At 34.7% G+C, this 13218-nt stretch overlaps 2 protein-coding genes across 2 annotated transcripts; both read right to left on the reverse strand.

The window, feature by feature from the left end:
* Nucleotides 1–7284: 7284 nt before the first annotated feature.
* On the reverse strand, nt 7285–8235 carry LOC145063810 (uncharacterized). Its single transcript, XM_079011391.1, has one exon. The coding sequence runs from the start codon at nt 8233–8235 to the stop codon at nt 7285–7287; it is 951 nt and encodes a 316-aa protein (XP_078867517.1).
* Nucleotides 8236–8330: 95 nt separating this feature from the next.
* LOC145063811 (uncharacterized) lies at nt 8331–9787 on the reverse strand. The gene is made up of 2 exons (XM_079011392.1): nt 9098–9787; nt 8331–8963 (listed from the first exon to the last, which is right to left on the reverse strand). The coding sequence occupies exons 1-2, from the start codon at nt 9785–9787 to the stop codon at nt 8331–8333; spliced, it is 1323 nt and encodes a 440-aa protein (XP_078867518.1).
* Nucleotides 9788–13218: the final 3431 nt, after the last annotated feature.

Consider the following 13218-nt stretch of genomic DNA (forward strand, 5'->3'; position numbering starts at 1 on the left):
CAAGTTTTGTAACTCTTGAAAAACCTTTGATTTCCATAAGTTATGAGTTTAATGTGGTTTTTATGAAAAAAAAAACTTTTCATGTTCCATAACTTGAGGACAAGTTATGGTGGCCTTTAAAGAACATTTAGATCAAAACTTTAACAAATAAAAAATTATCATATTTTTTATGATCTAGTTAAACTCATAAGTCAAGACAATTCATATCAACAATTTGAAAGAAATTAGTCTAATCATATAAACTAACACAATTCTTGAAATTTTGACAATTATCTTTTAGTTGGATGAGGATAATCATTACCATACCAACAAAATCAAATTTTATGAACTAAAATATTTTGTGGTAATGATCTTAATCCAAAACATGCCAAAAATCCCGAAAATTTGCAATTAGAAGCATCAACTCGTCGAGTGCATGAACATGACTCGCTGAGTTGACCTTATACTGAGTGGACTCGTCGAGTCAGACAGTGGAGTCGGCGAGTACATCAGTCAGAGGCTAGAAAATCAATTTTTTCAACTTTGAAAATTAAGGCATTCATCAAATATAATAGAAAACAATCATAGGCTCTGATACCACTATTGGGTTTTGTATACTACAACATCTTATGATGAACATACAACCCTAAATGCCTTGGATGTATGTTTTCTCTAATTATACATGCAATATTGTTTCCAAAGCATAAAGCCTACAAGCATACAGTTGACATAAACAACATAAAATGAGTTATAAAATTACCTCTTTGTTGTAGCTTGTAGTTTTGGCCTTTAAGAACTTAGCACCTCAAATGTGATGCCTTAAATGGTTCACAAACACCATGAAAAAAGGATGTCTCTTGAGAGAGAATATCCTTTGCATAAAATCGGCTCAAATGAATTCTTAGAACATATGTAGTAACCGATTTTAGCTATAGGGTGACATATATATATATATATATATATATATATATATATATAGAGAGAGAGAGAGAGAGAGAGAGAGTTATGTTCAAATGTTTTTACTATCTATTGTGTGCATTTATGATTGATTCTGGACCAATCATTTTAGTTATTTTAAGAAAGTAATTAATTCATATTAAATGCTGAAGATGTAATTAATATCCATTATATTTTCAACATGTAATATGCATTAATTACTTTCTTAAAATAACTAAAATGATTGGTCTAAGAGTCATGGTTAAACCCTAACCCATACTCTGGGGCTTATTATCCATCATCCATGATCCATATGGACTAACTCTTTATGGATTCTTTCATAAACTTAGTTCATCATGTATCATAAGCCACAACAGTATATATATATATATATATATATATATATATATATATATATATATATAACTAATTTACACAACTAGTCCCCATTAATTTAATTAGTCTCTTTTGATCACTAAATTAATTCCACATTAATTCTTGATCAATACTAATTAAATCATATGATTTCATATTAATATATTAGAAGTTATAATATATTAATAAATCATAAATAACCTCTTCTCAAAAGTCCATCCTATCAAATTGCTTTGGTGAAGGCAACCCAAATGGACCATGCTACTCTTGGGTCAAGTACATACCAATTATAGTTATGGGCTTAGACACCTAATCCAATAGTCACGACGTGAGTAAAGAAGGAATAATGACTCTTTTAGCGGGACGTTGCCATGATGTGACCATGGGTTGGCCACGACGTAAATGTCAATTGTCGTTGACCGTTGACATTTTGATCTAGTTGACTTTTGGTTAAATTACAAGTCTTAGAGCGTGGGCTGAGGTTTAACCTTGGGATTTTCAATAGGTGGGTTGTAGAATCGATTTATGGACTTTCGAGTTATGGTTGTTTGACTGCGAGTGTGAGGTGAGTCTTCTCCCTATACTATGTAATGATGCTAGCTATCTTTGTGACACTTGCATTGTACGTTGGGCGGGCCTCGTTATGTTGGGTGGGGTCCGTTACGTTGGGTGGGGCCCATTATGTCGGCGGGGCCTAATATTTTGTATGGTATGTGGTATTTTGGGGAAACTCAGTAAGCTTCATGCTTACGGTTTTGTGGTTTAAATATTTCATGTACTTCTAGTTCCAATGGGAAGAGTCTCGCATGATTGCATCGTATCCACAAGAGATTTCATACTTATGATTTTGTTGCTCCTCCGATGTTCTTGGAAACACTTTGATACTATCAGTATTTGGAAGTAATGAATGAATGATTGGGCTGGATTAAAAATAAAATTTGTATCCAGTATTTTTGGTACGTTACATTATTTGCATATGACCACCGATTGTTGGACCAGTTCATGTCAACGATTGAGTTATATGGTGGTCACAACCCACTTTATTGATGAAGATCGAGTCATGCACAAATAATTATCAACTTTGAATATTTAGATAGTCGTAAGAGAGAAGACTTTAGGCGTACGTTGTTAAAATTATCTTGAAGAGTGGGGTATCAATAATGTAATGACCATAATCGTAGACAATGTTATTTCAAATCATAATGCAATCAAATTTCTAATGAAAAACTACCAAACTTGCACGATGGGGGGAAAATTAAACATAAGGTGTATGACCCACATCCTAAACCTTATTGTTAAGGATGGGTTTAATGAACACCATCTAGTAAGTGCATGCAAAGGGATGTTAGATATATTAGGAACTCCACTCAACAAATTCAGAAGTTCAAAGAATGCAAGAAAGAATTAAATGTGGAATCCAAGAAGTTTTTCTGCAATGATAACATAATCTGATGGAACTCCACATACGAGTTATTGAAGATTGTGGTGGAGTTGGAGAAGGTTTTTGGCAAGTTTGAAGTTAAAGGTAATTCCATTTTTTTTAATTTCAGCATGTTTGTAGATTTCTATGCCAACTTTGAACTGTTATAGCTTATTCATTATTTTTCAGATTTGCCTTATTTTTTTCCCAACATGTAGTTCACAGTTGAACATACTATTTACACTATTTATATGTTATTTTTTGTTGTATATTCAACGAGATACATGCCCCTAAACATGGGGTATTGAAGTTGTTTTTTTATGATTCAACATGTTCGTAGATTTTTATGTCAACTTTGAATTGTCATAGCTTCTTCATTATTTGTCCGATTTGCCTGATTTTATTTCAGCATGTAGTTCACAATTTAACATACTGCTTACACTATTATATGCTATTTTTGGTTGTATATTCAATGTGATACATGCCCATAAACAAAGGGGTATGCTGTTTTTTCTGATTCAACATGTTTGTAGACTTTATGCCAACTTTGAATTGTCATAGATTCTTCATTATTTTCCCGATTTGCCTTATTTTTTTCCAACATGTAGTTCATAATTTAAAATACTATTTACATTATGTATATGCTAGTTTTGGTTGTATATTTAGTGAGATACATACCCCTAAACAAGAGGTATTGCACTTGTGTTTTTTTAACTAACAATTACTTTATTGTAATATATCCTACATATGTTCGAGATGTTGTGTCCCCCATAGAAGAAGATTTCAAAATCTGTAGAGCTATGGTAGGATTTCTCGAGAAATTCAAGGTGAAAACCAACATAATATCGACGTCAACAAAACCTACAACACGTCGTTTTTTGTAGAAATATGCGATGTATACAAACACATAAGGGATTGGGTGGCAAGTCCCCGGTTTTTCTTGACCAGGAAGGATATGATTGAGACATATGATAAGTATTGGGTCTCCCTTGAAAAATTAAACGACTTTTTATAGTTTGCGTTTGTATTAGATCCACGTTTGAAGTTTGAGTTTCTTCAACAAGCCTTTGAGAAGTTGTTAAGTTGAAAATACCAAAAAAAACTCCCATGTTCAACTCGGAAGTCATAATGCTAAGGCCTTAATACGAGATATTGAAAAAAGATATAGTTCGACAATATGCCAATACCGGGTCTTCTCAAAGTCAAACATGTGCTCATAAGATGTAGTTATGCTTGATGATGAGAATGACTTCAATGGGTGATTTAATAGTACATACTGATTACCCATTGATATTAACGGAAACAAATATGACACGATACCTAAACAAGCGATCAATTAAATACAATAAAGATTTTGATATTCTACTTTGATCGAAATAAAATACATCTCTTTACCCTATTATATATCGTATGGTGAAAGGTATAACTTTACTTATTTGTATAACTTGTTTATAATTATATTTTAACAATTTGTTTGTTAATGTTGATAGATAGTTTGGGACTACAAATTTCTACCGTGGCATCCAAGACGACTTTTAGTACAAGCGGGCAAATATTAGACCCATACCGAAAAAATTTGTTTGCAAAAATAGTACAAGATTTGGTTTGCACCGAAGATTGGGTAAATAAATCAAGAAAACCAATTGTTGACAATATTGATGAAGTTTTGAAAGACGATAAGGTTGTGAAAGAGTTGGAAAATGTGATAAACAATAGAGGTGGAAAGAGAAAACAACAATCAATATTCCCTTATGATTCATATTTTAATTTGGATGTTTAATGTTTAATGTTTAATGATTAAATATGAATTGGCATGCATTCTTTGGTATGACGTGGTCAAACAATGACCTGAATGCTCCAAGCGTCTCCGTTATTTAACAATATTTTGCAAGGTAAAGCACCAAACATGTCATACATTGTGAATGGAAATGAATACAAGTATGGGTATTACCGGACGATGAAAAACGGAAATTGTTCTAGTTAGCACATGAATCTGCAAGGAAGGATGTGGAACGAGTGTTTGGAGCCCTCAAACAAAAGTGGCACATAATCAAACATCTGGCACGAACATGGGATATGGAAAAATTGGCGACTGTGTTGACTGCTTGTGTTATTCTACATAACATGATAATAGAACAAGGGGGTAACACTATTTGTTCATATACTTCAAACGATATACTTAATCCACATGCAGTAATACAAGTTGACAGCCCGACATACTTCTCAAGGGTTTTGGAAATACAAAACCGTGAAACACATCACTATCTACGTCACGATTTGACCGAAAACATATAGGAAAGATAATTCCAAGGGCAAAATGACAATGAAGACAAAGGGGATGAGGGTGGCGACGATGAGGCAGATGAGGACGGTGACGACGAGACGAATGATGTCGGTGACGACAACGACGACCAGTAGTATTTTTCTATGTTTTTTTATATTTTAAGTTTTTATGTTTTTAAGTAATGTAATGTTTTATGTTTGTTTTAGTAATTTAGGTTTTAAATTTCTATGTTTTAATTAATGAAATGTGGTTTTATTTTTTTTATGTTTTCAAAAAATTTATTTATGTTATAAATTATGTGTTTTTATATAATATAATGTTAATATATATATATATATATATATATATATATATATATATATATATTGTGGAGTGATAATCATTTCGAATTTCTAGTAGGTTGGTGGTGAAGTTGACGTGACGCAGATGTGACAACGCTTTATTGATGGGTTGGTGGTGACCCCTTCCAATAGCCTTATCTCTATCAAACCCATACGTAATCAGTGTTGCCTATACAAACAAACTCCTATACGTTTGATTCAGTAAAAGTTAAATTAATGAAAGTTATGTTATGTTTTATAAATAATAATAAGTTACAAAAAATCAATATAATTTATTTTAGTCATATTATATTTTTTATGTTTTTTTGGACAAATTTACAAACCAAACAAAAAAACAAATTTTATATTTGAGTAAATTACACGAATCGTCCCTTATGCAGGTGCCAAATTACACGTTCAGTCCTTATTTTCAAAAATTAACTCGGACTGTCCCTCGTTTTATTTAACTTTGCACGCTTCATCCATCCGGATAAAAAAAGACTATTTTTCCCTTAATAATTTTTTAATTCACTTATTTGTTGATCAACTTTAAATTAAAAAAATAATAATAAAATAAATTAACATCTCTACTTCATCATAGGACATCAACCTTCCATTTCCCCTGATTACTTTTGTTCCCCCAACTCTCATTAAACAAAAATGGTGGATCTGAAACCATGGACGAGACCGACAAGAAATATGATAACGAGGAGGCCACAGTTGCAACGCCCGTAGATTCGGACTAGTCAATTTAGAGATAATAAACATTAAAAATGAATTTTTATATAAGATTATTTAGAATAAACAATCTTAACCAAATCTATAGTATATGCTACAAGGATTTTGTATATATAAAGAACGCTGAAATCCGACTTATAACGGAGAAGTTATGACCCGTCGAAGTTTTGTGATTAAACCAACACGGCTCCGCGTATCGTAAAAAGTAAAATTTTGATGAAATATTTTTTAGCCTTAGTGATATAAATGAGAGTCGTAGTATACGTTAAACTGAGAGCGTGCATATAAAGAACGTCTAAATCTAACTTCGTTAGAGGAAGTTATGATTTTTCTAAGATTCAGCGTAGCAGTATACAACCAGGAAATCGAATTTTAGATCGATCGAATATTAGCGGACACAACCTAAACGAGAATTGAAGATCTCATTAATAGGAGCTCAACGATATAAAGACAGTTGAAAACGGAGGTCGGATGACAAAATTATGAATTTTTAACGGACTTTAACTATCTAATCCTGTTAAAATATAACTTTTAAAATAAAGTCAAAATTAGCCGATGGAGTCTAAACGAAAGTTGTAGATCACATTGACACCTACGTGTGTATATAAAGAACGTAAAAAATAAAGCTCGTATGCGAAAATTATGGATTTTAGAAGATAATTAGTTTTGGTGTTTACCTCGGAGTGACACGTGGCATGATATAGGCCACACCTTCTTCCCCATGTCTTGCCAAAAGATCGTGATACCTGGACTGAGTACAACCAACGTAATCCTTGAGTACGGCCCAAGTACTCGGTTGCTGGTCACTATAAATAGTAGTCGAAAATCATTCTTTTCCTCACACCTTTCTATCCAACTCTCTCCCAAACCTCCCAAGGTCTTAAGACCTTTTCTCTAGCACTTCCTAACTGTTAGAAGTGAAGCCCCTGAGCACCAGAAAGCCCTGAGAAGTAGAGCTTTTGGGTCAAAAGTTTTGCCCGCACAGCGTCCGGTTTCTCGCTAAACCACCTGTAAGTTAAGTTATGCTTATCGTACATTAAGTATAACTTATGTTTAAGTTAATTATCATTATTATGAACCTATAAACCAGGGGCGGAACACAAGCACTACAACTAGGGGGGCCGAAATCAAAACTTCATAATTAAACTATATAAACAAGTTTTATTTGGTTCAAAATTTTGACATATCAGAAGTGTAAACAAGAAAACTAATAAAGACTATTACATTTTTTATCAAAGTGGAACGCGACGATCTTTTTCTTTTTTAAAGTCTTCTACAACTGTTTCTAAACTAATCTCTTCAGCAAGTTCCCTTTCGAAGTGCAAAACTAATGAGTCATTCAAAAACTCGTCTTCCATCTTATTCCGTAACCTTGTTTTAATGAGGTTCATTGCTGAAAATGATCTCTTTGTTGTAGCAGTAGAGACTGGAAGAGTAAGTATGAGACTAGCTACTCGATAAATAAGATGAAAGTTTGCTACTCTTCTAGTCTTTATCAACCATTGACACAATTCTGACATAGATGTCAATAGTTTATAATCTGCATGTTGAACAACATCAATCTCATAATGTTGAAGTTGAATCTTCAAAACTACTTTTTCTTGTTCATGGAAATCTTTAGGATAAAACTTCTCTACTAACTCAATTATATCACCACTTCGAAAAGGCTCATCAACACTTTTAGGATCTAAAGTTGTTGAAAGTCGAAGCAACTCCGTAGAGCTATCGCTGAATCGATGATTTAGTTCCATTATTTGACAATTAATTGCTTCGTAAAATGTATCTACTCGGTAATGATGTTCAAGTGTATGATCACTACGCTCATTACGAGCTTGAGCCCCTCTACTAAAGTATGGAGAAGACATATCGGGGATATCAATGTTGCGTTCCTGACAAAATGACATAACAAGAGAGAGCAACCCATCCAATCTTTCATCTTTCATTTTTTGTAATAACAATTTGGTAGATGCAACTAGCCTCAATGCATTACAAATATCTTGAGATTGTCTTTGTAAAGCTTGGCAAAGTAAATCAGTGATCTCCATTATTTCTTTCTCGAGATGAAGAACAAAAATGAACTCAAATGTAGTAATAGTCTCATATGTTGAATCTGCGTCGCCTTTGATTGAACCAGTGCCATCTTCAATAATTTTAAGTAAAACCTCACAAGTTGGACTAAACATTTTGATTAAGCTCGAAACTAATTTAAGATGAGAACTCCATCTAGTATCACCAGGTCGTTGTAATGTACCAATTTAATTAAGACCTCTACCTGTCTCTAACTCATCAATAGAATCTTATATGCAATTTCTTCGGCTTGTGCAACTCTAAGTTGGTCGGCACGCTTAGAGGAAACACCAACAACATTGATAACTAAAGATAATCGAGTAAAAAACTTTTGTAATGCAACAACTCCTTGTGAAGCAGCCATTAATGCTAATTGCAATCGATGAGCAAAACAATGAACATAATACGCATACGGACAATCATTTGAAATCAATGCTTGCAAACCCTTGAAATGACCTCGCATGTTGCTTGCACCATCGTACCCTTGGCCACGAATTGACTTAAGATCAAGATTGTTATGTGATAATACATAATAAATTGCACTTTTAAGTGTTTGTGCTGTAGTGTCAGATACATGAACAAGCCTAAAGAAACGCTCCATAACAAATCCTTCTTTATTTACAAATCTCAAAACAATTGACATTTGCTCTTTATTAGACTGATCACGTGCTTCGTCAACAACTAAACAAAATTTTCCACCATCAATCTCCACACAAATCATCCTCCTCACCCTAATTGATATAAGGTTTAGAACTTCTTTTTGAATTGCCGGTGATATATATGATGCATATTTAGGAGCTGTACGAAACAATTCTTCCATCTCCGTGTTATAATCGCCAATTGCCTTCAACATTTAACGAAAATTTCCTTTGTTTATGGAATCTGGTCCTTCATCGTGGCCTCTATATGCAACTCCTTGAAAGGCACACCAACGCACTGCATAAATAGTGGCTTTTAGTCTCAATCTATTATTTTTACGCTCTTCTTCTGTAAATGTCTCACATTTCGTATGTCTTGCGCCTCGTTTAACAAATTATCACATGATTTTTGTGCAATGTTGTGAAACGATGTACACTCAGTCCCTATATGATGCAAAAAAGCACTACTTTTTCCACCAACTTTATTCCAACTTTGAAATCCATCTATAGTAAATGCTTGTTGGCCGTAGTGTCCCATTCCAGAAGGCTTGTTGAATAGAAAACATGGAAAACAAAACGCAGCATCTAAGCTCTCAGAATATTCAAGCCAGTGATATAACTTAAACCAAGAAGCTTGAAAGCTACGTTTATGATTTTCTGGCCCCGATTTTGGATATACAGAAAGTGTTTGTTGAAAGGGACCAAGATTAATATACGCTCGCCTAATAGTATCTCGTTCATTCACCGGATAATCATAAATTTGCTTACGCAAACTAGGATCCCGTTCTAGTGTATTAAGATCAATTTCATTAATTTCAAGATGAGGTTTTTTGAAACGGTTATCAGTATTAGGAACAGTGGGCGTGGGGGTATCTTCATCTAAAACAATCTTCGGTGACTTTTCTGAATCTTGAGCAGAACTTCTAAGTTTTCTTTTAAAAAACCTATCAATAGTTGATTGTTTTTTCAACTGAGCAGAACTTGTAAGTTTTCTTTTAAAAAACCTATCAATAGTTGATTGTTTTTTCATGTTGATATCTACGAGACAACCAACATTACTAACAATCAAAACATATCAATATAAAATAACAATAAACAAATGAAGTTTTTTATTTTAAAAAGAACATTCGAATAATCAATAATTCCAAATAATTTTACTAATTCAACGTATGTTATCCACATTTATGATTTTATATGCAAAATAAAACAATAATTCTATTAATAATAAACTAATATAATAAAGTTAAAGTAAAATATAAATGAATGGCAGATATGTGGAGTGTGTTGTCAAAACCACATACCATAATTTCTACTTTATTGATTATTAGTGTCGCAGTGACTAGTGTAGGGAATCAACAGTAAAGTAATCAATATAAATATAAACAAAAAGAAAGCAAACAGCCAACAAAGATACAAAGAAAAAGGCAGAGAAGCAAAACTACTAACCTAACAAGAGAAGTGAGAAACGACGACCAAATCAACGGAGCACTTAATCACACGATGGAGATTACGTCTCAACAGTTAACAGTCCAAGGCTCCAAGCTCCGGCGACTAGCAAAGAGGAGTATCCGGCGACTATCACGAGTGCGGTGAACAATCCGGCAACCAGAAAAAGGCAAAAGACAACAACGACCTTAATGGGTGGCGTTTTTCCGGTGAGTTTCAAGAAATAGTTTTCTGGCGGCGGGGATAAACTTAGGATTTTAGGTTTACGCTTTTCAGTTTCTTAAACTCAAACTTTGGTTATATAGTTGTAATTTTGATTAGATCGTGGGTTTTATAGATTTTAATAGATATTAACTTTCCATATTTTAAAGAATCGTAAAGAAACAAGGCTCAAGGATGGTTTTGATTTTGTTAAAGATCTTCCGAAAATTTTGTAACTGGTTTATCAGTTTATGTTCACATTATATGGAAGTCGGGGGAGGGGCAAGGATGTCATTTTAGAATATATTTTTTCAACATGGTTATAAGACTATGTAATTACTGGTATAAGGAGACCTAAAAGCAGGGAGGCCATGGCCTCCCCTGGCCCCTAAGACGGTTCGCCACTGCTATAAACAAGATTTATTAGTGATTCCAAGTCATTATACGGATTGATCTACTAACGCCGATGATGTTTAGGCTGGATTTAGTAAGGTGTTTAAAGTGAGATTTCCAAATAGTATACTTTGTATACCAACCGAACCTTACCTCCGATATGATCTTACCTAGTTGTTCCTAACTTGATAGATCTTGATGTATACTTTGAGTTAATGATGAATCTAGACTAATAATTAGTCGCAATAAATATTAGACTAAGACTTAGTGATAATGATACTAGGTTACGTTAAAGGAAAATAAAATACATTTCTTCGTTATGCTTATGTTTCTGTATTGACGATGACATCCCAATGTTTTAAAATAAATAAAATACATTTATTCGGAAATGATTTGATAGTATGTAACACCCCGACTCCCAGGTATAAGTTTTAAAGCATTATATACGTGTTTATGGACTTAATCGACGAGTTGGTTGCCCCTAACTCGTCGTGTAGAGGCGGGGTAACCCGCGTGGATTATTGGATCTACTCGACAAGTCGGAGGACCCGGACTCGACGAGTAGGAGCTAGGAGATGAAACCCTAATTTTTAGGGTTTGCACCCTATTTAAAGGAACTTAAGTCCTTACCTCCAGTCCCTTATCACCTCTTGACGGCTAGATGAAACCCTAATCGCTATTAACCTTGTTCTTGAGTGTTGTAAGGCTTAAAGAGTGATTTTGGTGCATTTTGTGAAGAAGGTGTGAAGTATAAGAAGCTTGGAGCAAAGAGGAGCTTGTGGATTTGACTCTAGTTCATCTTGGCATCATTTTGAAGGTAACAAGTCGTTACCTTGGCTTATCTTTAGCTAGATATTTTCATGCTTAGGTTTAGGGCCATCTTTAGCATTTTTGGGAGTCATTTCGTGTATTGGGGGTGATTTGAAGTTGTAACTTCATATCTGGACTCCTCTTGGTCCCTATGGCCATAAAGTTATCTGATTTAGCAAGCTTGGGCCTTTCTCCTTGAGTTAAACCTTTCCTTTAGCTTGGTTTTGGCATTTAGGACCATGCATGCACGTAAAGTTTGCAACTTTACATGGAAACCATGACCTGGGAGGTTAGATCTGCATTATGGAGCTTTGGAGTGGCTTAAAAACGTCTGGATAAGAAATGGACTGCATGAAATCAACAAGTCGCATAGACGACTCAACGAGTCCGATGAAGACTGGTCATGGTCAGTTTCTGCATGGACTCGGTGAGTCAGTAAGATGACTCTACGAGTCAGTTATGGTTTTCCCGACTTTTGGACACGCATGGACTCGACGAATTGTCTGGGAACTCGGCGAGTCGACTAGGATTTTTGCGATTTCTCGAGTTCTGGAAGGACTCGATGAGCTATTGAGATGCACTCGACGAGTTGGGTCAACATGGACTGTTGACCTTGACCGTTGACTTTGACTTTGACCAAGGGTTGACCAGTTGGACTTCTGGAAGTATTTTAGTAAATTGGGAATTTATGGATGTGGTTTTATGGTGGATATAGGTGGTGGAGTTTGTGGCTGTTATTCGAGAGTTTGACGTTATCACTACAGTTCGACAGTTGTAAGATGAGTTTACCTCACTATACTCAAGGGTCTAATGCACCATGTCCGGCCTCTTTGGATTGTTATCCTGATATGTTATGCTAGTATGATATGTTAGATCAGTATCCTTGTAGATAGGATGGTATTATGTTATTACGATCTGTTAGATCAGTATCCTGGTAGATAGGATGTTATTATGTTGTTATGATCCGTTAGATCGGTTTGTCTGTCTATAGACTGTTATATGATTATCTAATATATGTGCACATGTTTGATTTGTGGTTGATGCTTATCTGCTTTGTGTAAGAGCCAACAGACCTGAGCATTCCAACCTGATGGTTATGGGCCTTGAGCATTCCATCCCAAGGATGATTGGACTTGTTGTATGTGGGCATTCCAACCCGATGGTTGTGGGCCTAGGGTATTCCATCCCGACGATGACCGGACCCATAGTATGTTGGTGTTCCAACCTAATGGTTGAGGGCCTAGCGTATTCCAACCCGATGGTTAACTGGACCCATAGTATGCTGTTTGTAATTATATATACATTGTTGTGTATGGGTATTTTGGGGGAACTCACTAAGCTTCGGGCTTACGGTTCCAATTTTGGTTTCAGGTACTTCGAATGATCGTGGGAAGGCGAAGGCATGATCGTACAGCTCCTCACATTTTGTGATTTTGATTTCTGGGATACTCTGACATGAAACTATTTTGAAAACACTTGTAATAATTAATGGGTTTAATTGGTTGAAAAGTTTAAATTTGGCATGATTTTATGGATGTTACAAGTTGGTATCAAAGCCTTGGTTTGAGTGAATTGGAGGAACACTTGAGTGAATCCAGTCTCAAATCAAGG

Source organism: Lactuca serriola, chromosome 7 (assembly GCF_051521515.1).
Source record: "Lactuca serriola cultivar US96UC23 chromosome 7, Lser_US96UC23_V15, whole genome shotgun sequence".
Taxonomy (NCBI): domain Eukaryota; kingdom Viridiplantae; phylum Streptophyta; class Magnoliopsida; order Asterales; family Asteraceae; genus Lactuca; species Lactuca serriola.